Source organism: Rhinolophus hipposideros (genome assembly GCF_964194185.1).
Source record: "Rhinolophus hipposideros genome assembly, chromosome: 6".
Taxonomy (NCBI): Eukaryota; Metazoa; Chordata; class Mammalia; order Chiroptera; family Rhinolophidae; genus Rhinolophus; species Rhinolophus hipposideros.
Genome location: NC_138052.1, coordinates 61,659,110 through 61,685,539, shown reverse-complemented (window position 1 = coordinate 61,685,539; position 26,430 = coordinate 61,659,110). Strand labels below are relative to the sequence as shown.

General features: G+C 33.4%; 1 protein-coding gene across 1 annotated transcript in view; it reads left to right on the top strand.

Moving 5' to 3' along the window:
- COL5A2 (collagen type V alpha 2 chain) overlaps positions 1-26,430 on the top strand; it is a 138,345-nt gene that overhangs the window by 60,365 nt on the left and 51,550 nt on the right. The window contains exons 2-10 of the mRNA XM_081050718.1: positions 7,785-8,017; positions 13,730-13,762; positions 15,066-15,098; positions 16,676-16,729; positions 21,801-21,911; positions 23,317-23,394; positions 25,001-25,045; positions 25,805-25,858; positions 26,272-26,325. Of these exons, the coding sequence (XP_080906844.1) occupies positions 7,785-8,017; positions 13,730-13,762; positions 15,066-15,098; positions 16,676-16,729; positions 21,801-21,911; positions 23,317-23,394; positions 25,001-25,045; positions 25,805-25,858; positions 26,272-26,325 (695 nt within the window). The remainder of the gene's footprint in view (positions 1-7,784; positions 8,018-13,729; positions 13,763-15,065; positions 15,099-16,675; positions 16,730-21,800; positions 21,912-23,316; positions 23,395-25,000; positions 25,046-25,804; positions 25,859-26,271; positions 26,326-26,430) is intronic.

The window sequence follows — 26,430 nt, the reverse complement described above, 5'->3', positions numbered from 1 at the left end:
TATTAATATAACTTCCCAGTAAAGGCAGCAGCTTCTTTTTTCCCCTGAGTATTATTGTAGCATTTATCTGATGTTGAGATTCTGTGCATATTGAGGCTTGATCTTAAAACAACGATGAATAAGGTGACTTCTGTACAATCATGAATGTGTATTATAGAAGCTAAGCTGAACATGAAGATAAAAAAATGGATTTCAATTCTGAAATAATGTTTTTTAGTCTTATTACATGCTCTGGAAGTGATTTGGTATGGAATTCCAGAAAGAAGGGTAAAATCCACTTTCATTTCTTCTTCAGTGAAATCACTTTCTAATTTATAATAGCTATAAAATAGACATAAATTAAATCGAGGTAGATCAGGACAAAATAGGTTGTCGTGGATATTAGTTCAAGTCTCTAAACATATCCAGGTGGATAAACTTAGAAATTATGCCTTCAGGATATAATGCCCACCAGCCTCCAGAAGTGAGCTCCACAGGTAAAACTCATAGTTCAATCCCTTCAGGTCCCCTTTCAACACCTCAAAATATTTTAGAATCTTTGGTAGTTAATGAATGGGATCAAAGAGCCATTGAGAACCACGAGGTGTTTAGTTTATTGTAAAGGAAATTCCAACTTGGTAAGGGCAAGGGCAGTGAATAAAGAATAAGTCAATAAAGAATGAATTAGTAGAATCAAACTGACTACAAGGCCGGTATTTTCCCTAGAGGCCTAAATATTCTTCTGTATTGGGGAAGATAGAAAAAGAAAGCAAAATGATGCTGCAAAGAAATCATAAGATATGAAGTTGAATTGATTTTAAAAACTGTTTTATCATAGTAAATATTTAATTTTATACCCATCTGAGTATACCATACTGAATGTTGTTTTATAATATAAAAATAACTCATTTAAAATGAATAAAAATATATATTCTTTTTAGGATATACTATCTGGAATAAATAACATTAATACATTGTGGGAACATAATGCCAAGTATTTTAAATCTATATAGTTATGGCCCATATTTAAAGAACAGCAAAACATTGGCCTTTTCTAAAAATTATATAATAACCACAGGATCAAAACAAATAATTTTCCATATATAGTCTAGAACTCTTCTTCACACTTACAATTGGTACTCTTACAATTGGTTCCTTTTTTATATACTATAGAGTATTATAAAACAACTCCACCATCTAAAGCTGCTAAAACAAACAACTAATATTGAACAAATTAATTAAACAAATATTTATTGATCATCTACTATGATCCTGACACTACTCAGGATAGATCAATGAACAACCCAGAATAAATTATGTCTGTCCTTATAATGCTATAATTTTATCATGGGGAGACAATAAACATAATAAATACAATAATACGTTACATTTTTAAGTGGTAAGTACTCCGTTAAAAGAAAAAATGGCATGAATTGGTTGATTGAGAGTGACAAGGGTGTGGGGATGTGTGTACAAGTACGTGTATTTGGTAATTTTCAGTTTTTTGAGGTGGTCAGAGTAGGCTTCATGGAGAAGGTGACATTTGAGCTAATACTTAAAGTACCGTGTCTCCCCCACAATAAGACCTAACCAGAAAATAAGCCCTAGCGTGATTTTTCAGGATGACATCCTTGAACAAGCCCTACTGCGTCTTTTGGAGCAAAAATTAATATAAGACCCGGACTTATTTTCAGGGAAACACGGTAGATGAAGGAAATCTGGAACCTGGGTTCTGTAAATTGCTCCGAGTATGTTACTTACTTAATCTATCTCCAGACTATGTAAAAGCCATGGTATCACTCATTTGAAAGAGAAATAGCTGGGTAGATTTTTGGTTCTCCTCTTTATTTCAGGCAGTATCATGCTGGGGAGAGATTAAATAGACCAAATTCATTCAAAAACAGTTCAAAACTGTACATTTATGTAGGCAGACACACGTGGCATAGCACAGGTTCTACTTAATTTACTCATTGAGGATTAACATTTGAGAATAGGACTAGGATTTGCAATATTCAATATAAGGTAGTCCTGATCCCCTTTGTAGTGCTTTTACAGCTATTCAATAGTTTGAGCCCTGTGTTTGGAGAAAAAAAAAATCTATGTCAAATGCATTAGCAGACTGAAAGTGGGTTTTCCAGACAAAACTGTAGATGAGCATTGCATGTGCATTATGTGTCATTTTAGTTTCACATTTTGGCTGCAATCATTTAGATTTCCCAATGATACATGGAAAGAAATTTAAGTAGTACCTAATATGAGAGATTTTCCTTTCTAACTTTTCCATTTTAAGTAAAGCAAAAACAGCAGTTCTACTAGTTAACTGAAAAGCCTTTGTGCATGGATTGAGAAATGTTTAATGGTTGCATTGAAGAAACCTTTCTAGACAGTTTATCTCATCTCATTTTATGTGTATGCTTCTCTGAAATACTGTGTATGAGTTGTCTTCTTTTTACTTTCTCAGATTTCAAGATACGTTTTCAAATGTAATCATTATATTGCTTTAGAATGTAAACTGTGATTGTCCATAATAGAATAGAAATTTAACTCAGCTCAAATAATTGTTGAATTATGAATAACCTACTCTTGTTCAGTTGGTGTAATACAAGAGAGTAGTAGGGCACCAAAAAAGTAACAATTCGGACAACTATCCTTAAAAGGGATTTGGAGGGCTCCCTGGAAAGTGAAAGTCCATAGCTGAATTGAGGAATAAAAGATGTAAAATTCCGCAGGCCTGCTCCATCCTCACCTCCCCACCCACCCTCTCACAGTCCCTGAGGCTGAGATGGAGAAACATTGTCAAAGTATGTAACGGGTCCCACTCAGCCATCCTGGTGGCTTCATATGTATCTCATTTTTTCAGTGTTGGGGGTTAGATAAGGAAAGAGAAATGATGAATGTGGAATCGTTTTCACTTACTCAGAAGACTCTAAAGGAAGAAGTGAATACTCTAAGCTCCTTTTCTCTCCCTTATGGTGATAACAGAAGGAAGGAAGGGATTTCCTTGGAAGACTCTCTGGATCTGAATCCAGCACCTGGGTTATGCTGTGCATTTGGAAAGGCAGCATCTGTGGTTTGGTGCAGAGGAACATGTGGGGCTGCTTTGCTGCTGCCTCCCTTGGATCATAGGCATTCTCTGCTCCCTTTAGGAGGTTGCCAGCTGACAGTGCCATAAGTCTAGCCCTTGCAAGACTTTTAGTTAGAGGAATTTTAAATACCGTTAGCCCAGACCTTCACAGTCCTAAAAGGACAGAGGCCAGCGGGTCAACAAGGCTGAAGGGCTGCCTTAGCTTGCTGAAAATGTTCCAAGATAGGAGCTGCTGTGACTGACACATCTTCCTTTCTGGCCACACAGAAGTCTAGATGTCAGGTCCATACTTGGCAAGAACCAGCAAGTGACCCATTTCCCTTTCATTTAAAACAGGTGTCCTAAATGCACATCTTCTCTGGGAAGTTTAGGGAAGGAGGAAAGAGAGCTTCATGTGCTATTTTTAAAATAAGTGCATCAGTGAACTAGTTTCTTCCTTCCCTCATTACTCGCATATTCATCCTTTCAACAAATATATGTATTAAAGGATGATTATATGACATTGAATGTAAAGGTTACTGAGATGAACACATGTCTGGCTTCCAAGATGTCTATAGTCCAGTGGGGAAAAATGATCTGAAAAAACACTGGTCTAAATAGGAGACTTAAAATTGTTGTGACAATGAGCATTCTACTTTATTTCTGCAAGGAAGAACTTCAGTCAATGTTTAGGAAATGTCTAACCTAAGCTTAGGGACTTTTATTTAATATATTTTTCAACTTCTTTAAGTAGACCCATAAATGTAATATACATGATGTAATATACAAATAGTATCACATTTCTCTTGACAAAGATTTCAATGTGGTCATTTCTATGCAGGCTTTTTTTTTTGCACAAGTACAATTATATAAAGAAATGTAGACCTAAAGGCCCATCATTGTCAAGCAGCTGTTCTGATGACTGGGTTTCTAATTGTCTATTATACTAAGATGATGGATTTGTTCTGCCATCTAGTGATTATGAATTGAATTCTCAGAACTAAATTTAAAAGCACATAAGCTTTATGAAACGACAAATCTATGAGGATATTTGAGAAACGCAGGACAATTGAGTTACTGTCAGATAAAATGTGGTCAAATAAAAATACATCTCTTCTCTCTAAGATATCAGTGCCAACATATTTGTAGTGACTTCACAATGGATTGGTTCAATTTGCTAGAACATTTGGTAAGGCTAAAAGAATCCTGAAGCTTGAAAGATAAAATTTTGGAAGCTATTACGCCATGGAAGATTACAAAATAATGGCAAGACTATCAGATATCTACAAGTCCTCCTCAATTTTGGGAAAGTTAAAGAAACATAAATAGCAAAAATATAAGTCTCACAATGCTGCAGTTTTACAATTCTTTTTCAGATTTTATCAAAATGTTTGTTTACCCATGTACTTTAAGGCCAGTATTTTTTTTTTTTTTTTAAGTTCTAGACCTTAGATAAAGGTTAATGTCAGCTTGGGTTAGTTTTATGGTTTGAGTAAAGGAATCAGAAGGAGGTATTGAATCTCTCAGAATGTCATATGAAAATTCCTGTTTAGTTATTTTTTATAACGTGTCCTTCATAAAATAATTATGTCATGACAACTTTGCTGCAAATTGGCTGCAATTTTGCTTTCTATTTTACTTTTCTTTTCACTTAAATAAACATCTAGGAAGAAAACAGTAGGGACAACCTAATCATAAGGTGCACAACTACCATGTACAAACCTGAGAGCTGCAGGACACCCTATGTTTTCTACCCAGTGTTTCTTTGTACATGTTTTTGATTCAGAAACGAACAACAAGAGTTCACTGGGTTTTTGAGCCCTCTGTGATGTGCATGGATTCTTCTGCTGGGGAAGAAAAGGCAGAGGTTAGCAGCAAATGTGGTTTTTCATCTCCTTGCCATTTAAAAGCATTCCAACTAACTTGCCACATCATCTTAAATTTAATTATAAATTCTCATGTGAAAAGGACCCATGATGACTCAGAGCATAAAACTAACTTTTAACATTGTCATTTAAAGAAAGTAATACAGTGGCCCACTTCTTTGACCCTTGGATTGAGGTCATCCTTCCTTAAACTTTCAGGGAGAAACTGACCTGCGAGTTGGAGCTGCAGAGAACAGGATAACTCACCTTTGAAGAGTTTCTCATTTTAATGATACACATTTTAATGATATTTCATTTATAACTATTGCATGTCATCTTATTTATTGTTTGTTTGTTGTTCATAGTCTATTTCCACAGATCTAATTGCTTTATTGGTGCATTTGAAATCTACTTCACAATGATAATATATTTTTTTGAGAACAGAACACATATACTTTCATTATTTTGCTCATGCAGTGGTAGGCACATACTCACTTAATACTTACTAAATACTTGTGAACACTTTTGGGTTTGGGAAGGGAGAAGCAAACTAACTGAATTTATGATGCATCTCATTTTCAGCCAGTGATACTGGTATTTAGTGCTTGTGATTGGATATTTCTTTTTCAATCATAAAACTTAATGAACAGTTATTTTTAAGTTATTTACTTAATGGAATTGTTCAATGGACTATGGATGTAAAGCCCATTTCTATATAGATTGTGTTTAGTGGAAATGTTCTTCATGGAACTACATTGTTTCAAAGTGATTTTTCATTTAAAAGTCACAAGGCTTATTTGACATACAAATTTCTATTTTTTTCTTTTCAAAACAGTCCTGAAAAAAAGCACATTAGAGCAGGCAATTCAGTTTTCTTGTTGGTGTAAAATGCCTATAGCATAATAACACTATAAAGATCTGTATATAGTATACACAGCCAGCTTTGTTTTATTATCTATGTATTATGATAAAGATATTTTAATGAAAATGAAACAGATTAGAAATGTTGTGCTCTTCTTATGAATAGCACAGAAACAAGGATGTGGCATCATGCTCTGAAAACAATTTCTCATTTGTCAAATATCTGTGATGAAAGACGAAATACGTGAAACAAAGTATTCCATAGAGCAGTTTATCCAAGAAAAACTTTCTGAAGCTAGGAAGATGGATATTTGGGTTAATGTCTTTATTCTAAACTGAAATTACTTTCATTTGTAGTGCTGTATTATGATTTGAGTATGTTTATTGACAGATGATAATATTTTTCATAAACTAATTTCAAGTACATCTTCTAATTTTTAGCTCTACTTTTGTAAAGTACAAAGTTAATGCCAGTGCAATTAAGTTAGTGAACCGTAATTTAGGTTCATTTATTCATTGATTCATATCCATCCATTGAACAAGTATCTGGTGAATGTTGGTACTATGCAAAGTATGGAGTCAAGCTTTAGAAATACCATGTTGAACAAGACACCCTAGTCCTTACCTTCATGGAGTTTACTGTCTGGTGGAGGAGATAAGAAAATACACAAATATTTAGGTGTATCAATAAAATTAGTATCAATAAATTGATACTAATTGTGATAAATTTTGTGAGGACAGTGATTTTTCCCTGTCTGTTCACATTTTAGTAACTGTTTTTAAGTACCTTGCATATAATAAAAAATAAATGATTAGATAGGTGAATAAATGAGTTCTTTAAAAATTTTGGGAAGCGTATCTATTGGGTTAAGGAAGCTTACTTTTATGGGGTATTCAGAGAGTTGGGGGGGCAAGTGACAATTAAATAATAATAGTGAGCTGTGGGAACCCCAGAGCAGAGAAGGAGGTAACAACAGGCAAAGGGATCAAGTTGTGCAAGGACTAGGAGGGAGAGCCTTTGTGCTTTGAAGAGGAGTTTGGAATTTCAGAGGTTGGGGAGCTCCTAAAGGAATTAAGCAAGGATGAGGTGATCTACATTATGTTTTAAAACACTACAGTTTTTTGTTTATGAAAAATCACAAAGATGTAATATATGTGTTTATTTTATAGTAAATGTATAATAGAATTGCTTTTACTATATATGTATATATCTTCTAAATTGGAATTATTTATCTTAATATAGAAAAGTATTTGGCAGATATTATATTATAGCTTACCATTTGTTTTGGTCATGGCTTTTCTTAATTAATTTTGATGCCAAGATAATTAATGCAGTGTCTGTTTAGCTTTGCATTTTCTTTGCAGTTTAGTAAGCACCTTTAGTTTAGAATGTCTAATGTAAATCCATTCCATGAAATAAGACATAATTATTCTTTTTTTAACCTTATTTTAAAACTAATTTTAATAAACCCATATGCATCTTTTTTAGTTTTTCTTCATGGTACATGAATACATAATGTATTCATTATGTTATGGGATTTCTGTTATGGGATTTACTAATCTAAAGTTTCTAGTGAGTTGAAAGTAATAAAGCATTCGCCAAACACTGAAATTATATATTCTTTTTAGAACTATTATTTTTCTCCCCATTTTCACATGGTTTATCTTTATCCCTCTTTACTGATTTTTTTCATGTTTGGTTATTTACACCTTCCAAAATGAAATCTTTGGGGGAAAGTTTCTTTGATTAAGTAAACCTACTTTGGATCACTTTCCTTCCTCTATCATACTAGGGGAAATTTCATAATCATTTTATCATGAATTCATATTGCTTTGTATGTAAATACTAAATTCAGTAAGTTCATCTGTGTTTTTCATCCTTGGGAGGTTACTGCTTAGCCCAGAAATTTTTAGAACCCACATGTTGATTCATCTTCTTAAATATTTCCCAGATTGTGAAATCTCAGAAGATATTCTAACCTTCCTTTCTTTCTTCTTTTTTCTTTTTATTCTAGAAGGATATGGTGAAGAAATAGCCTGCACTCAGAATGGTCAGATGTACTTAAACAGGGACATTTGGAAACCTGCCCCTTGCCAGATCTGCGTCTGTGACAATGGAGCCATTCTTTGTGACAAGATCCAGTGCCAGGATGTGCTTGAATGTGCTGACCCTATTACTCCCCCTGGGGAATGCTGTCCCGTTTGTCCACACACAACTGGAGGTGGCAACACCAATTTTGGTAAGAATGCTTAGAGCCAACTCAGAATTGATCCAGTGATTCATCTTTACAGTTTCAGTGGTTTTTGCTCTCAGAATTCAGCAACTGAAGAGAATAATTAGGCCACTATTCAATGGTTCTTGGGGTTAATGATTTTGCTTACTCACTTTAGCTAACATTACTGAGAAAGATTTCCTGTCTTTTTAAAAACCAGGGGAATTTTTGGCTGAATTTTGAGTGGTGAAATCTAATTTGAGAATTTCTTGTACCACTTAAGATGGTCATTTGTTACCCTATCCATGCTGGTTGCCTCCAAGATATTTGTTGGTTTTCTGTGAAATTCATTAATGTTCTAAGAGAGGAGTTAGAAAACCCATATATCTTCCCTGGGGCCAACTTTGCCTTTGGGAATGGAATAATTTTTACAATATAATTTAATGTTACAGCACCCTCTATTCCATTAGCTCATAAATGCAGAATGCTATTAATGTTGGTTAAGAAAGAGAATGGAATGGATTTCCTGGAGAAAACAATGATATAAATTACTAGTTTTTAAAACTTTTTTGGATAAAAGTGTTTGTGTTTAATATAGACTATGTGTTTGAGTACATATGTTAAAGAGAGTTGCATATATGAGAAACAAATTTATGTGTTTTAATGAACAAGGTAAGATTAATATTAAACTTTCAGGTTATTAGCAGTCATGAATAGAGGCTTGTATGCATCATTATCAAGAAAGTGTCAAGGCTTTATTTGTCTCCCAAATGCCATTGCAAATAATAATGTATATAATGAAGTATTCAACAGTATATTCATGGAAACTTTAGACAGTAATCTAATAATTCTCCTGTCATATAACATTCAGTAATAACAAAGTGTCTTGAGGAGGTCCCTAAATTCAATGTTTAGCAATGTAATAAGGAAGACATAATGGAAAGAATGAAAAACAAGACACCTAAAGGCTACCTGAAGCAGATACAATCTGCAAAGAAGCCTCAAGGAATGAAATAAAATTAAACCCGTAGGAATAAGTAAATACTACATTGAGAGGCAATGGTGGAAAAACAAAACTAAAAACGAAAACAGCACAGCAAAATCACAAGCTCCTGCAAATAACTGTTTAGGAAAGCCCAATTCACTCCTAGACAAATAATAAAAAAAGAGTTGACAACAGCATTGATACTATAAGATAGTACAAAAAGGTAGGAGAGTTTAGCTAAATTTACATGATGAAGAATGCACCGATAAATATATTACCACAGAACAGATAAAAATTCTGACTAAACATTTCACCATAAACTAAATAAAACTTAATAAAGCAATTGCCTCTGAGAAAGAAGACATTAAATTAGAAATACACATAAACACACACAAAAGATATGATAAGGAGAAAAGTAGAAGGAAAAACAAAATCATCATAGGGAAATTAAGATGAAATAGGAAGGAGCACAAGGAGAATTGATACAGTGAGGGACATAAAAAATAGTAATGAAAAAAAAATTTAAAAGGATTTGAAAGGAAATAATACGTATAGAAGACACGTAAAGGATGGCCTTGAAAAAGAATCCTCAATGAAGAAATAAATGTAGAGTAGAACAAATAATGATATATCATACATATAATAGTTTAATACAAGAGAACTTTTCTGAAATAACATTAAACTTTAATTTCAGTATTAAAAAGGAGAAGCAAATGTCTGAAACAGTTGACTCAGAAGACTCAATACAGACTTACCTTAGTAAAAGTATTAAACTTTAGGGAAAATGAGTCTTTTGAAAATCAGAGCAAAAGAATGTTTAAAAGTAGAAGCGTTCTCTCTAAGCTCAGAGATGGAACATGGATATTCATTAACACAACAAAAATGTAATGTTATTGAATGTACCTGAACAATTAGAAAAATAAGTTAGAAGTTTAGAAATAAGGAAAGAGGAGGTGAAATGATCAATTTGCAGAAAATATAATCATGTACTTACAAAGCTTACGGGAATAGAGTGAACAAAGCTTACGGGAATAGAGTGAACAAAAATTAAAGATTTTAGTAAGAGTGTGGTGTAAAATAAACAAATTAATAGATTTACTGCATGCAATTACCTCATAGAATAAATAATGGGAATAAAAAATGCCTCATTTATAACAGCAACAGGTAGGATAAAGTGGCTAAGGATAAACTTAATGTGAAATGTTCAAGATCTATCTGAAGAAAACTTTAAAACACTACTAGCTCTAATGATGACTTTAGTAAGTGGAATGTTCTCTTATGTTCTTGGTTAGGAAGACTAATTTTAGAAAAATCAATAATAGTGGTCTCCCGTGGGGGGTAAAATGTGGGAAATAAGGAAAAGGGGACAATATAGAAGGATTTTGTTTTTACTGCATAATTATATACCTTTAATATATTTTGGCTTATTAACCATATGAATGAATAGGCTACCCAAAAAAGTATAAAAAAACAAACAAAAATAGTGTTGATAGAAAATAATTTATTATAATTTTAATTGTTATTTTTATGATTTAATGAACTTTAAATGCTATATAAATGATGTGGAAAATATTCAAGTAATGTCAATTACTTGGTGTATTATTTTGCCTCTTATGAAAATATTGATCCAAAACAACTTTTGAGTTCTGCTTACTGGTAATTGGGAAATCTGTTTAAGTTATATTCTAACTCCATAAAAATTACATTATTAAAATAAGTATTTAGAAGATTCTCAAAAATTGTTTCTGCATAAAATAACATATTTGTTCTTTTCCTTTTGTAGGTAGAGGAAGAAAGGTAAGTTTTACTTAATCTTTTAGTAAGTAAAAGTTTCATTTTTGTAAATGTTATTTTCATTCTAGTACTGTCTACACAGGACTGTGCTTTGAAGTGTTTGGAAACCTTTTGTGAACTACAAAGTGCCCTGCAAATATAAATATAGGAGGACAATTCAGCTATTTTGCTTATAGATTACATGCCTCTATTTTATTCACTTTGTTAATTTTTGTTTATAGCAATTTCTTCCAGAAGGTTGTGAATCCCTTACGGATTGAGACTGTGTCATATTAACCTTTGAGTTACTTGCATTTATCACAGTGCTTAGTGTAAATCTTACATGTATTAGAAGTGCAATAAATGTTTAATCGAAGGAAAGAAGGAAGGAAGGGAGGAAGGGAGGAAGGGGAAGTGAGGATAGATAACCTGTGAAATTAAAAAAGAACTGACAGTGATAACTGCCCTGAAATAATCAGTTTAATTCATTTCGTAATCACCCAACCCACTGAAAAACAACTGTTAGGCTATGTCTTTCAGTTGACTGCCTTTTTTTCAGGCAGTGTGGGACAGCTGGGAGGAGAACACACTCAAAGCAGTTGCCAATTTCACACACTCTAGTTATGTTCCACTAACTTCATGACTATCATTTATTATCAGGTGTCATCAGCAATGTGAGAGCAGAGTATTGCTATGAAAATACATTTGTGCTTGGCTTATATCAATATTGACTTTTATTTATAATTTATTCATTCATTCATGTTAAGCCCCAAATAATTACTGAGCCTTTGTTATAACCCATATGAGGCAAATGATACAGATGAAATGATGGTGGGAAAAACACCAGGACTCTCTTTATAGTAATGGCATACTATAAAAGTGATGATATATCCACATAGCATTAAATGATGAGTAATAGACAAGACATAAAATTAAATGATAATTCTCATGTGAATCTGAGTGCTTAAATGGATATGAAAATCAAATTTAAACTTTAGATTACTCATCTTTCCACATATATTAATGTATTCAAATCCCATATTAACAAATTAAACAAATATTTACATCTGTGACTTAGTTCCAAAATAAGAAGTATCATACAATCATTAGACAAATTTATTACAGAAACTGATAATGGAATACTTAATCCCACATCAAATATTATGGAAAGATAGCTCATAATAAGATATCACACAGCCTACAATTTAGCTAAGAAAGTCACTGGCAGGTTCCATTCTCCTAAATACAAAAGAGCAAAGCATGGATTTTGTTGTTGTTGTTGGTCTCTTAGGATGGCAATTTCACAACCATTCTTATCAGGGTATTCTGTTTTTCTCATTTTGGCTGAAATAATTTCTCCTCCCTTTTTACATGTTTTTCTAGACTTGTTCCAAAAAGGAACATTTTTTTCACCATCGTTCTCCTAAAGTCCTTTATTTATTGGATACGTATTTCTAAACAATTCAATTTCTTTCAGTATTTCAAGGAAAGGTCTTATAGCTCTTAAAAGGTTAATTTTTATTACTTTCACATTATAAGAAGTAATGGAAAGACCCAGTCTAGAAGTTAGCAGGTATGGTTCTGCGTTGCTGCCCACATGTGCTGACCCATCTTCCCTTAGTCTTTTTTTAGGTTGTCTTAGAGTCTCTTGTGTTCTACCTTGAACTTTCTCATATAGAGCTGCTTCCTGTTTCTGTGGAACCATTTCCATTTCTGAATTCTCAATTTATTCCTGACTTTGGAGTACTAGCTACCTTAACATTAGAATCAACACGTATGAGCAGGACATTGCTCTGCCACTGTGTCCATCATTAAGACAATGAAGATTGTAATATAATTTTAAAATTTCACTTTACAAAATATTTTCAGGTGTGAGGTACTATTGGGAGGATATAATCAGATTGTGCCTTTGGGCATTATAATTTGGTGATCAAAAATCTTAAAAATATGTATGATCTTTAATCCACAACTTTAACTTCTGGAGATATATCATAAGATATTAATTAGAGATGCCACACAAACATTTATAAACAAGGATATTCATTGTAATGTTATTTTTAAAGGAGAAATTAAATGAAATAGAATGAATTACTTTTGCTTTTTCTACATTTTGGATATTATCATTAATATATTTATCCTTTGTAATTGCCTAATAAAAAGCATTATTTCATAATATATTAATGAAAATTAATATATTCAAAAAGAATTTATTGAGAACTTCTGTTTGTCAAACTGAGGATGTAAAGTAGACGTGATCATGACCTTGGGGGGACCAAAATCTGTTGGATGGAAGACAAATTCTGAAATAAATACTACAAGTAAATATGTTATAAAATAGAAATATATAAAGGTACAATTCTCTCAATATTGTTTAGCCTATGTACTTGACATCATGCTAGGAGAATATAATTTTTGAGAATCTAAAGTTCTAAGAATCAAAAGAAATTCCATCTACATTTGTTGTATGTGCTTCATCTGTTATTATTTTTATTTTCCTATTCAAGTAATAATTCTTTCTAGAAATTCCTCAGATATTGAGAATTATCTGACTAGTGTTATGCCATGTGAAAAGTTACTAAAAACTAGGTGGCATGTAATATGAGTGTGAAAATTCAAATATATCCACATTTCTGGATTTTCTTTTTGTTTTTGGTCTTTGGTATTTTTTCATATGGTGCTTTGACTTTAAATTTTTCATCACAAACATTTCTTGGTCTAGTGTACTCTGAGTTTCATTGCTATAAAAACTGAAGAAAAACAACTTTACACATTCCACACATTGGATTTATTTTCTTTTTGTGTCTTTCAGATGAGTAGTATTTTCTTTCATGAATAATATCTGACTAAATATCCCAAAATTGATTAACTTTTTCCTCAATTTTGTGTTTCTCACATAGAAATTCAGTGTTTATGTAGAATATTTTAGTATGACATGCTCATGTCCAACAAGCCATTATATTTTACTAATTGAACTTTTTTTACTTCATAGGGACAAAAAGGAGAACCAGGATTAGTGCCTGTTGTAAGTATACATATATATGTATTGTTTTCATGTATCTTTAATAAACTTACCTGTAGTATAGCTATATATTATTGTATATATATGCAATAATATATAACTATACTACAGCTAAGTTTATTATATATATATATATATATATATATATATATATATATATGCTCTCAAAAAAAGGGGAATTTGTTTTTTATAACCAATTTTTAGTATAAAATAAGCAAATCAAAATAGATTTTTAAAAAATACAATATGTATGTTAGTATAATATTTAATGTTTGCTTAATACAATTTTAAATGTTAACAAAAATATATTAGTTATTTAATACTAAATTTAATGTTTATTTAATATAATATTCCTGACTGGTATAGTCTCATTGCTATAGGTGAAAATTGGGCTTTCCCAAAATTAGATATATTACATATGAATATAAAATGATAGTTAAGGTGTATATTTTTTATAGTAAAAATAGCCATGTAATCCAAATAAAAAAGCATGATTTAATGTTTCACACTTCTGGAAATATGTCATGCCATGATCCTGACTGAGATTCCATATTGTATAAGAGTTCATAAGAGTTATTTTAGATTTGTAGATGATCAAAAAGTATATATTAAATAGGATTAAGTTATTTAATCACTACTCTTATAGATTTTAAAGGAGTTATTATCACTCTGTCAAAAAGTGTATGCATGTTGATTTATTTGGCAGTGTTTGCATTTTTGCTTTGCCTTTAAATTGGCTTATTTTTATCAAAGGTTATCTTTATCAAAGAAAATCATACACATATATATATGTGTGTATATATATATATATATATATATAATTTTTTTTTATTTAAAAACTCTTATGTGTACTTGCTGTGTCTTAGATTCTGTCTTAAGTGCTTTCCTAAGATTTATTTGTTTGTCTTCACAACAAATAGCTCTGTGAGGAAGGTAATCTCACAGTCATCATCACCGTTTTCCAGAAGTGGGACCTAAACGCAGAGACAATAAGTAATCAGTCCAAACTCATACAACTGTTAAGGAAAAGAGTCAGGACCTGAACTCAGGACTCCTGGTTCTAGCATTGGTGCTCTTAATTATAATACTATACCAATATTGCCTCCCTATATTAGAGTTTAAATGAGAAATGTCTTAACTCATAAGGCAAGGAGCAAAAGGGCATCAATTTACAACATCCATTGTTTTTGTTTTTTTTTTTTTAATTCACTGGGGCTTTTGTTTTTATTTATATTTGTTTGACTATTGACTTTTCTAAAACTCTTGAGAAACTTTATCTTCACAGACTATTTTGTTTATTGTTTAGGTAACAGGCATACGTGGTCGTCCAGGCCCAGCAGTAAGTAGTTTTCTCCACCATTCACGGTACTCTTAAGTTCTTTGAGATACTGAAAATCTTTACAGATACCATATAGTCATGAAAAGACCATATAACATAAAGCAATGATGCTTGGTTTCTTGGAGCATTTTGTCTTGATACAGCTTCAAGTTTAGGCATTCTTTTGCAGCAATAAATGACACTGGGGGATCATTTCATTCTGAAATTGATGAACCCTATTATTCCTCAGGCGTTGGTGTTACTATTTGTTATGTAAAAGGCAAAACTATGTGTTGTTACAGTGCTAATTTTAAATTAAGCTTACTCATTGAAATTAGGGCATACGTGTCTGTTGACAATGATTAAGGGTGGATTACTTTTATCTGTTTAATGAAACAAACTATTAATTTCATCGGTAGTGAAATTAATTCATACAGCAGTAGACTTTGAGAAATTATACATCAGAATAACATATTTCCTGTTTAGCATACAAGACTAGTGTTTTCATATTTGGATTACCAGTGGCATTCATAGCTAACTAGATGAATAACACACACCCCCACACACACTCATGCACACACACACACAATTCTTGTAGATTTTAAAACATTAAACCAAGCTAAGTAAAATACAAATATACTTTAATAGACATGTTTCAGTCCTCTGAAGTTTTTGCTTTTAAACAATACTTGTTGTTGGATTGAGTAAATGCACAATCTTATTTTCATAACTACTGAAATTCCCTTTTGAAAAGAAATAAAATTTCTTTTCCTGGTTATTGTAATTTTCCAGGAAAAAAAACACACAACTAATTTAAGATATTAGTACAATAATGCTGCTTTTGAAATATGATAATCATTTGTTATTGTAAGGGAGGAATAGCAACAATTACAACTTGGAAAATTCTAAGTGAGTTTTAAATATATTACATTGGTGCAAAAGTAATTGCAGTTTTTGCAATTATTTTTAACCTTTTAAACCGCAATTACTTTTGCACCAACCTAATACAATGGGCATGATGCAAAATTCAAAAACAAGTGGGGGAAACAAAGATTCTTGAAGGTACATAAAGCAGTAATAGAATGAGAAGCTTTTCTTTCCCTTGTTTTCATTAGCAGCTTAAACTGTGATGAATCATTTGGGGTATCCTGTACCAATATGAACTCATGCATTCCCTCAGATAATTGATAATTTGGGGGTTGTACATCTATGTAATTCTCAAAATCTAAACTATAAGTTTTTGTTCCCGTAATCTAGTGGCAAAATCTTGTCTGGGAAAAGATAGCAAAAATGATCTTTATAAATTTGCATTTACTGTTCAAACTAATATGTTCAGCTCATTGGGCTCCACAATACTGTAATGTAGCATTTAATTTTTTACAGGCCTTTAAGCTTCATTGCTGAAATCAACAGCCTTTCTGTGCACATAGAGCTTTTGTATGTACATGGCTTTTTATTCTATAGTCTTAAACTGAACTGAATTCAAAAAGAAGGGTGATATTTCTATTTCCTAGTTTTTTCATATCAAGCAAACCTTGAAAACAAAAACATCTGAAGTACACACATTTTGCAGGCATAACCATTATTTTCTGTTTTAGGGACCTCCAGGATCACAAGGACCAAGAGGAGAGAGAGGCCCTAAAGGAAAATCTGTAAGTTGAGAGTGGAGTTCTCTTTTTGTGAATTGTACTCTGTACTGAGAAAGCCCATCTACAGGATGTAGCAAAGAGCCAATGACTCTGTTCCTCTTTCACCTCTATTAAATGTGACCTAAACTTCAGGTCACGAAGTGACTGTGTATCCCTCCTGATTCAGAGGAAATTGTCACATGCTAATAATTACCTATCTTTATAGATAACACAAATGATATTTCTTTGTCATTTATGAGCTCAACTTAAAATAAAGTAGAATCTAGGGAAGCATAATGAATACCTCATGTTGTTTTCAGAAGTTGTAACTCATGAGTAAACAATGTCAAGAATGTACTGTTGAGATAAAACACCCAAATTCTGTGATCTGTGGTTGCTCCAAGAATAACCAAATTGGATAAAGGGAAAAGAAATTATTAGAGTATAAAATTTTTATTCAAGTTGTTGTATAATACATTCATTTCCCAAGGAACACTCTACTTTGTTCATTGAACAGCTTCTACAGAGCTATCAAAGGAGTAACTTTAAAAATCAACAAATCCATTACCAGAACAAAGGGAGCACCTTTAAATTTAAATAATCGACTCTTGAGATAAAACATGAAAATATTATACAATCTATGCCAAATGTTTTCTCTTATTACCGCATCCTAGGATAGCAATTATTTTCCTTTTATATATCTCACCCTCAAAAATGAACCTTTCATGTATTAAATAACTGTATTAATTTGTTTTTTGTTATTATTATCTTATGTTTTAATCAGAAATTTGATGCTGTTTAATTTTCTTTCTTGTGATATCTATTACATTTTAACTCTCTATGGATTTTTAACCTTCTAAATATGTACCTATCCATATCTAAATGGGATCAATAGATGAGCAAGGAAGCAATGAAAAACCTAGAATATATAAATGAGGGAAAAACATTTTAGATCATGTCACTAGTAATTCTTGCCATTTGTTTCATCTCTGATGCTATTTTATGCTTGTACGCATTTCACCAAGTTAGTGTGATGCCAGTACTTTTTCCAGAGTGGAACTGGGGTTGTGGATGGTATTTGCAGGCATGCAGGTCAATGACAGTGCCCCAAGGAAGCGGGGCATAGCCATGTAGGTTGGTAGCAAGGTTGTGTTCTGATGCTCTGTGCCCCAGTCTTCATTGCTGTTCTGCTGATCTGTCTCACTAGTGTTGGTAGCTTAAAGTTGTTGGTAGCTCTACCGATGTCTGCCCAGGGTCTAGAATGACAGAGAGACAGGTGGAGGAGGGGAGGAGGAGAGGTGGTCATGCAGAAGACATTGTGTATCCATGTGCTTGTGCCCAGAAAAATTAGTGATACTGAGTCCCTAATCTATTAATAGGTGGAAGTTGCTATGGAAATAGCGGTTGGCTGTGCAGAATTTCTTGTTAGGATTCAGTGAATCTACTCCTTACTTCTCTTCTCTTTTCTTCTCTCCCCTCATCTCCTCTCCCCTCCCCTCTCTCCTCCTTTTCTCACTCCTTTCCTCCCCTCCTCTCCTATCCCCTCGGGCTCCTCTTTCTTTCTCCTCTGACTTAGTATGTGATGTGCTCCATTTCCCATCTTGATAAAAGCCTAAAACATTCAATGAGAGTTGGGTATGAGTGTGTGTGTGTGTGTGTGTGTGTGTGTGTGTGTGTGTGTGTGTAGTAGGTATTTATTTGGAATTAAGCAAGGCAATCCTAGCAGATGCCCAAGTAGGAAATCGGCTCCTCTCTTAATACTTGCAATCAGTGGTGTGATGGTAAGTGTTTAACAACTGACTCATTAAACAAAATAACGCACCCATTGCTTTTGCTGGTTTCCTTGGTGTAAATATTCCCATCATGGCTGATTTCAAGATTCTGGAATAATGTCACAAAATACCCATAAGTAGAACATTTTTCTCAGGTCCCAAGACTTCCAGAAGCTGCTTAACTGGACTAAAGCTATGGCTGGGACAATATCGGGTGGCACTGCAATCAAAAATACCATTTTCTCCCCGACTTCCATTACCATCAAACACTACAGAAGACGCACAATGTAGAACAGTTTCTCAATCTCAATACTGTTGATATTTGGGGCCAGAGAGTTCCTTATGCATTGCAGGATGTTTGGCAGCATTCCAAATTTCTATCCACTAGATACAAGTAGCAACACTTGTTCCCCTCCCCTCATATGATTGTAATAACTAGAAATGTCTCTTGATGTTGTCAAATGTCCCAAGGGGATGGGGTGCAAAATTGCACAGGATTGAGAACTACTGATATAGAGATATTCTAAAGAAGCTTTTTTTGCTAGCCAATGATCATCATGGCGGTCTCTCTTCACATATCCTTAACTGTATGTGTTGTCCTGGTAACTTCACAGTGATGACAAACAAGCAACCTGTCAGAAGACAATGGTATACAGAGTTCTAATTGCACATGCCACTTAACCTCTATAGGTCTGTTTTCTCATCTGTAAAATGGTAAATATACCTGTTCTTACCACCTCTAACATTTCGTAATTTGTGTGTGTGTGATTCTACCAACCAGCAGTGAATAAAGTTCTTGATTCTGGGTCATTATTATTCCTTTCTACTTGTGGACGTTTAAAGGTTGCCACCTAGTGGCAATCTGCGAATACTTTTTATTGTAGATTGCTTCCTGAGATACTAGCGTATCCTGGGGGATGGGAAGGAATGATTGCAAATAGAACATTAAGCTTAATATAAAATTTATGTGATTCAGCTCATTTGTAAATATGAAAACATATGTTTTCAGTGGATTCCCAGATTACAATTGTTGTTTTCAATACTTCTTAGTAAAAATGCTCATGTATTATATATTTCTTTTCGCTTACAACATTGCTTTTTATATTCACCTAATTCCAGATAATTTTCATAAGTTTTTATTAATTTTAATCTCAGTCTGCATAAGAGTACATCATGTACTTTAAATGTAGACTATTTAAAGGAGGTGCCATAGAGACAACGAATGCATCATGAAGTCAATGAGAATGTGTCTTCAGAGCAGACTTTGAAACATAATTATTAACCACAGAGGGCAGGAGGAAGGACACAAGTTTTTGAAGATTAATATTACCCAAATGTCTCTAAATTCCCATTGACGCTAAATGTAGATTTTTGTTTTGTCTTTGGAAATCCCTTTGGGAGAAGAAATAATATTTTGGTTAACTTTTTGTAAATAACAACATCTGGTTCTCAGTTAGCAATTTCACATTTCAAAAATGGAGTAGAAGTTTTCCACACCAGACTCTTTGAGTAGGTCAGGCTACTATTTTGTCTATACAGCCATTGACAATATACATTTCCAGTTCATGTTGCCCACACGCATATGATCCAGGAATCCTAGATAGCAATTAAAATCAGCCTCCATTATATATAATAAAAAGAGTTCGGTGAATTGTCAGTGGTCAGAAAAGAAGTCAGAAAAGGTTTGATTTCTAAAGGATGAAAATAATTTTCTGAGATGTTATTTTTCAAACTGAGTTTTTTAGGCTAAGTTATATACTTATATTTGAATAGATACATTTGCTTATTTATCCCATTCTTCTGTGAAGTAAACATTCTGTATGAATGTTTGAATATATTAAAATACATTAATTAAATGAAGAGCTATTATGCCACTTTCTTCAAAACCATCATATGTAAACTGCCCTCTCCTACTTCAGCTTCTCCTATATTTACTATTTCTGCTTTCTTATTAATAGCTCATATGTCAATCGCTATCGTGGGCCAGTAGATATTCTCATGTTTAGGAATGAGAAGTTTCTTTTACTGTTAAACTCCAATTCATTTACTATATTTTTATTTGTCCCTGCTTCTAATTATAAAAATTATATTGACTTTTGAGTTCTTTGATCCTTTCTTTCTTCTTAAAGTCTGTTAAGATTCTTCAGGGTTAAAAAGCCCGAAAATACTGAACAAGACTTGTGGAAATGATGAGGTTAGGGAATGAAGCCGTTCCAGAGCTGAGGACGTGGCTGTTCCCCAAGCTGTCTTCAGAATGTAGGTCAGGAGGATGGAATTTGGCAGCTAGAAATCATTGCTCACTTCTCTGAGAACTGGACTTGGCTGGGTCACTGTGCCTTTTCCTCTATTTCCATTGGTCTGGTCTACCTCTGGGGGTGGTAAGGAAAATAAAGTGTGCTAGACTTCAAGTACTAGAGTAAAGAGGATTGAAATATATGGAGTGTTCGCTATGTGCCAGAAACGATGCGAAGCATTAAAAAATTAGAAACCTGTAAAAACACCACAAACTACAATCAAGGGTCCTTCATATTTTTGTTGTTGTTGGGAGTGGGGGAGTTTAAGGAGGCACATACATAGTTAACTGTAATCTAAGACAGTGATTTTAGAAATTGTTGATTAATTATCTTTAACAGAAAAACTCAACCAAATAAGGAAGCTGATTCTAGAATACTGATGAACTGAGTACAGTTTTATAATTATTCCAGGAAGGTTGATTTCCTGGGGATTTGACACATCAAGAGTAAAATTCTTACCCAGAATTGCCATGTCCCAGTGGTGGAGGCTGGTACCAGTGCTGAATTACTATAGTGCTAGATTGTTATTTTTTTTTAAGACTGTACTTTTTAAGAGAGGTTTTAGGTTCATATTAAAATTGAGAGGAAGGTACAGAGAGTTGCCATTTACCCTCTGCTCTCATACATACATAGCCTTCCCCATTATCAACATCTGCCATCAGCGTCCATAGTTCACATCAGGCTTCCCTCTTGGTGTACATTTTGTGGGTTTGGACACCAGTGTGTAATGACACCATTATTGTATCATGCAGAGTATTTTCACTGCCCTAAAAATCTCTTGCACTCCACTTATTCTCCTTCCCACCCCCACCCCAAACCTTGGCAACCACAGGTGTTTTTTGTTTTTTTTTTTTTACGGTCTCCATAGTTTTACCTTTTCCAAAATGTCATAGTTGGAATCATACAGTATGGCTATTCATTTTTAAAATAATGAACACACCATTTCCATCAAGATGTCTGTGCTTTTAGTTTTTTTACTAAGTAGGTATTTGGCAACGGGTTCTAATTTCCACTGGCTTGTTTTTCCAGGGTCCTCGTGGTCCGCAGGGAATTGATGGTGAACCAGGTGTTCCTGGTCAGCCGGGTCCCCCGGGGCCTCCTGGACACCCATCTCACCCAGGACCTGATGGCATGAGCAGGGTGAGTGCTGTGCTTTGTTCAGTGTCATATTTAGGTAATATATTAAGTTTTTGATTTATTGCTATGATTCTAAATTGTGTTAGTTCAAATGTTGAACCTTGACTGTAAGAGCAGCTAAGTGAATGCAGTGCTGCTATGAACAATGGTAAAACTAAGGAATCCACAGGGAATTGTTGGAAAATTCAAAGTAGCATTTTTTTTTTTAAAGTGCTGCTTCAAATTATGTGTATTTTTCAATGTCATTTCTGGACTCTGTGAACTTTGTTCTTTCTGTTGATTCTAAAGGACCACTAACACTGTCCCCAGTATGAAGTGAAAAGAGAGACGTGTCTCTATTCTTTTGCTGTTCTCTAGGTTCAGAATGCTGATGAGATCTCTGTTATGACCTCCACACCAAGGGATGTGGTGTGGGGGATCTGTGATGGTGTATGTGAAAGGGCCACTGAGTTGATACTAAAAATGCTATCTCATTATTTCCCGAATCTTAGTTTCCTATCAGAAGTAAAATAAAACAAAATGTCTCTACCCACTTCTTTGAAGTTTTAGTGGCATGATAGGGATTTATCAGTAGATTGCATAGTATAGCAAGGGAAAAATATGGAGCCTTGAAACACATTTTTTTTTTCTCTCTCTCTCTCTCTTTTTATCACAGTTCATACATTTTTCAACTGATGGTAGAAAGAATTGCCAACTTATTTTTTAAGTGATATGCACATTCTTTTCCCACAAAAAATCTGGAAATTAATAGAACTCCTGGAATGTATATGGACAATTTTGGTCACTTTGGTTTCCAGAGTTTTTTAGATGTGAAAGAAAATAGGTAAAACTGTTGCCAATTCTTGGAACATTCAGGGGATCCATTAAAAGGATTATTAAATTTTTATTAACTTACATAAATACAGTTTAAAGCTTATTGTCCATTAACAAAGAAAAAAGACTCTAAGTAAAATAATCTGAAATGGAATCTGGAATCTTTAGGACAAGGATTTTAAAAGCATCTTTTAGGCTATGTTCAGATATTTGTCATGCTCTAAGCATGGGGAGAAATCAGTTAAAAAGATTTACACCTGAAATTGATTAGACTGGCTAAGCACTTAACAGAATGATCCATACTTTATCAAGTATCAGACATTTTGCCCATCGCAATAGTTATTCTGAAGCAGCATAGTTATAAAATACTCTGAGGAAGATTGTTCAATCAAAAAGACATACAATGAGAAACAACTTGAAGCTTTTTTCTTTCTTTAAAGTCAAAAGTTTAAAATGATTTTCAGAAAAAAAAAGATGATTCTCAGACGAGCCATTCTAAAGAATCCCAGAGAGTGTGCATACATTTCTCAATTTAATAAGTATTTTGATATATGCCTTTTACTGTGAAAATAATGTCAACATATTGCTTTTACAGCCATTTTCAGCTCAAATGGCTGGGTTGGATGAAAAATCTGGACTTGGGAGTCAAGTAGGACTGATGCCTGGCTCTGTGGTAAGTGCAAATCTTACTGATAATTGAAGTACCTGTGGGAAAAAAAATTATTAAAAGAGAAGATTGAGTTAGCTAGTTAAGCAATATGTGTCTTTTAAAACATAGACATCCATTCACTTATTCAATTTATTTCTCAAACCCCGCTATGAACCAATTACAAACCCTGTGGTTTTCCACTCATAACTGTGCAAAATATTTGTTGACATTAATAAAGGGCTATTTGTATATTTCACTCATTATTTAAAGAAAATAGAGAATTTTGAAACATATAACCACCAGCACGATATCGAAATGTGTGCTTTTTTTTTAGATAAATAAAGCGACTGTTTATTGTGTTGTTAGAAATAGTGATTTGGTAAAATTTTGAAATGGTGAGTTTTGCCAGTTTTGTTTTCATCATTTTCTACTTGTCTTCATATTCTCTGACTGCCTATGCCAACAACTTTGAAGTTCCTCACTGGTCTCTTGACTGTTTCCATCTTCTTTTGAATTTCTTCAATAGCCAGAAAGTTTCCCATTTTTCTCTGGGGAAGTATTTTAAACAGGGTATTTGGAGCAATACAATCTCACTGAATGTATTAACACTTTTCAAACCAACTCTCCCATACATTTTTGCTCATAACATAATTCAGAAGCATCCCAGATTAATGGAATTTCAGGGAGGAAGAAGTATGAACTCAGACCGCCTAGATAACTACCCCTTCCACCTATCCTCCAGGCCAGTATTATGAGTAATGTAAACATTGTTTGTATATTTTAAGTCACTAGCAATGTGGTCTCATTCGATGATTATCTCGGGATAATTTTCTGAAATATATGAGTTTTCATCCATTTGAAGTTCAAATTACACATACAGTTATTTTGTTACTGAAGCTTTTATTTTCTTACTCAAAAAACTGGATCAATTCCAAACAAAAATTTAAATTTTTGCCTTAAGAACAAATCTGATTTTGATTTAATTGATTTCACTTTTTAAAGTTTGATATTTAAAAACTTGTGTAGACATAAATTAACAAATTTTTTAAATCGCATTTTCCTTTTCTTCCTTTGGTTATGTCTCAGTGTAGTCTTTTCATGTTTAAATGAGGAAAGCCTGTGTGGATATTTTAAGTGAATATTACGAAAGAAAGAAATAATCTGTAAAATTCAGTTCCCTGGGTAATTTTGTACTTACATTTAAAATAATCCAGTCATTATTATTGGTGGTTTCATGAGCCTTTAATTCAACTTGCTCATTATAAGAATTATCTGCTCTGAAACTGAAGAATTAAACAGACAATTCAATAACTCCTTTATACCTACCAAGAGTTTTCTTTTGTCAGGTGTTCTGGTTTAACAGAACCATCCCTTAAGCATGCAAGTGTTCTCGTTCCAAAGACATTGGGTGTGTGCAGGCATATTCTTTATTTCTCTTTATGGCATTGAGGATGTGGATAAGATCATCCCAAATGTTGTCCTAGCTTTAATCTTCTTGAATTTGGCTGCATTCCAGATGAATACGGATGGAGAATGTCATCGTCTCCTACTGTCAGAGCTTTACTTTTCCAGATTCTAAAGCTGATTCAATATTTTTAAAATGTTTGAGCTAATTGCCATTGCTTTTCAGGGTCCTGTTGGCCCAAGAGGACCTCAAGGTTTACAAGGGCAGCAAGTAAGTCTTTTATAATTAAATTACATACTGTAGCAAAAAAGAAAAAAACATAAACGTCTCTGTGACATAACTCCTTTTGACTGGTCTTTCCATTGCATATTGTAATGTTCACTTAGAATGGGTTTTATGCAATTAATTTTCACTCACTTAGAAAAGTGAGTTATTCAGAGTTTCTTCATGGGGCTAAAGTTTTATTGTCTGGCTTTTTTATGTAACTCACTTCTAATACAAAGAATTTTATCTCATGATGAAAATTCTCATAGTTGGTTATGTGTCAACTCTGAGGCTATGAAATCAGATCATAGAAGGTCATTACTATGTGGTATTGTTAGATATAATAATCAAGCTGATCACTTTGTCAGATCTTTAAAAAGAATATAATGCTAAGTGGTAGGAATAGAAAGTATAGTTCTTGTAGAAGAAGCAGGAGGTGGAGGAAGAGGAAATGATCATGGAGATAACTGCCATTGGTTGAACATTCTGTGCCAGCACTATTCTAGGTTCTTAATATGCATTCGTTACCTAAAGAGCGATAAAAGCCTAATGAAGGAGGTACAACATTATTTTCATTTTGCGGGAAACTGAATTATAGAGAGTAAATAACTGATCTGAAATCACATAGCTGGAGAGTGATGGAGACAGCAGCTAGGACAAGTGCACTATACTTCAGAGAATTTAGGATTTACTATTCTGTTTTTTTGTGGTTTGTACATATAATTTGTGTATATATATATATATATAATTTGTTCTCAAATTTAGGGTGGCATTGGCCCTGCAGGACCTCCTGGTGAACCTGGTGAACCTGGACCAATGGTAAATGTCAAGTAAGCATGTAGACCCAGTTAAACATGGGTCCACTATTATAATGGTGTCCTGAATGATTTATTTGACCAGCTCCTTACTGATGTAGCAAGAAATTACAGTGCAGTTCAGGGGCCCTGTATTATGCACTGTGCTTAAGTTGTGTTTCTGGTGGCAGCGTATTTAAATTCAGAGAATTTGAATATGGTCAGCAGACAGTGCTGAGCTATGCATTTGTGAAATTAAACTCTTTCCTGTTCAGCACATAATCTGAGTGATACACATAAAATTCACAATGTTAATAAAGTTGTTTTCTCTTATTTTTTCACTTGTCTCAACAATGTTTTTGATTAAACCATGGGTAGGTATAGGTAAATGTAGGTAAATATTTTTTTGTTTCATTTTGTTTTGTTTTGTTTTATTAGGGTCCAATTGGTGCACGTGGACCAGAGGGCCCTCCTGGAAAACCTGGTGAAGATGTAAGCTGCCTTTCTTCATTTTCCTTTGAAATTTTAAAAGAGGCTAAGAAGAAGCTACAGTGTCAACATGAATATTATTCATTAATTCCCATTTAATTTCCCCCA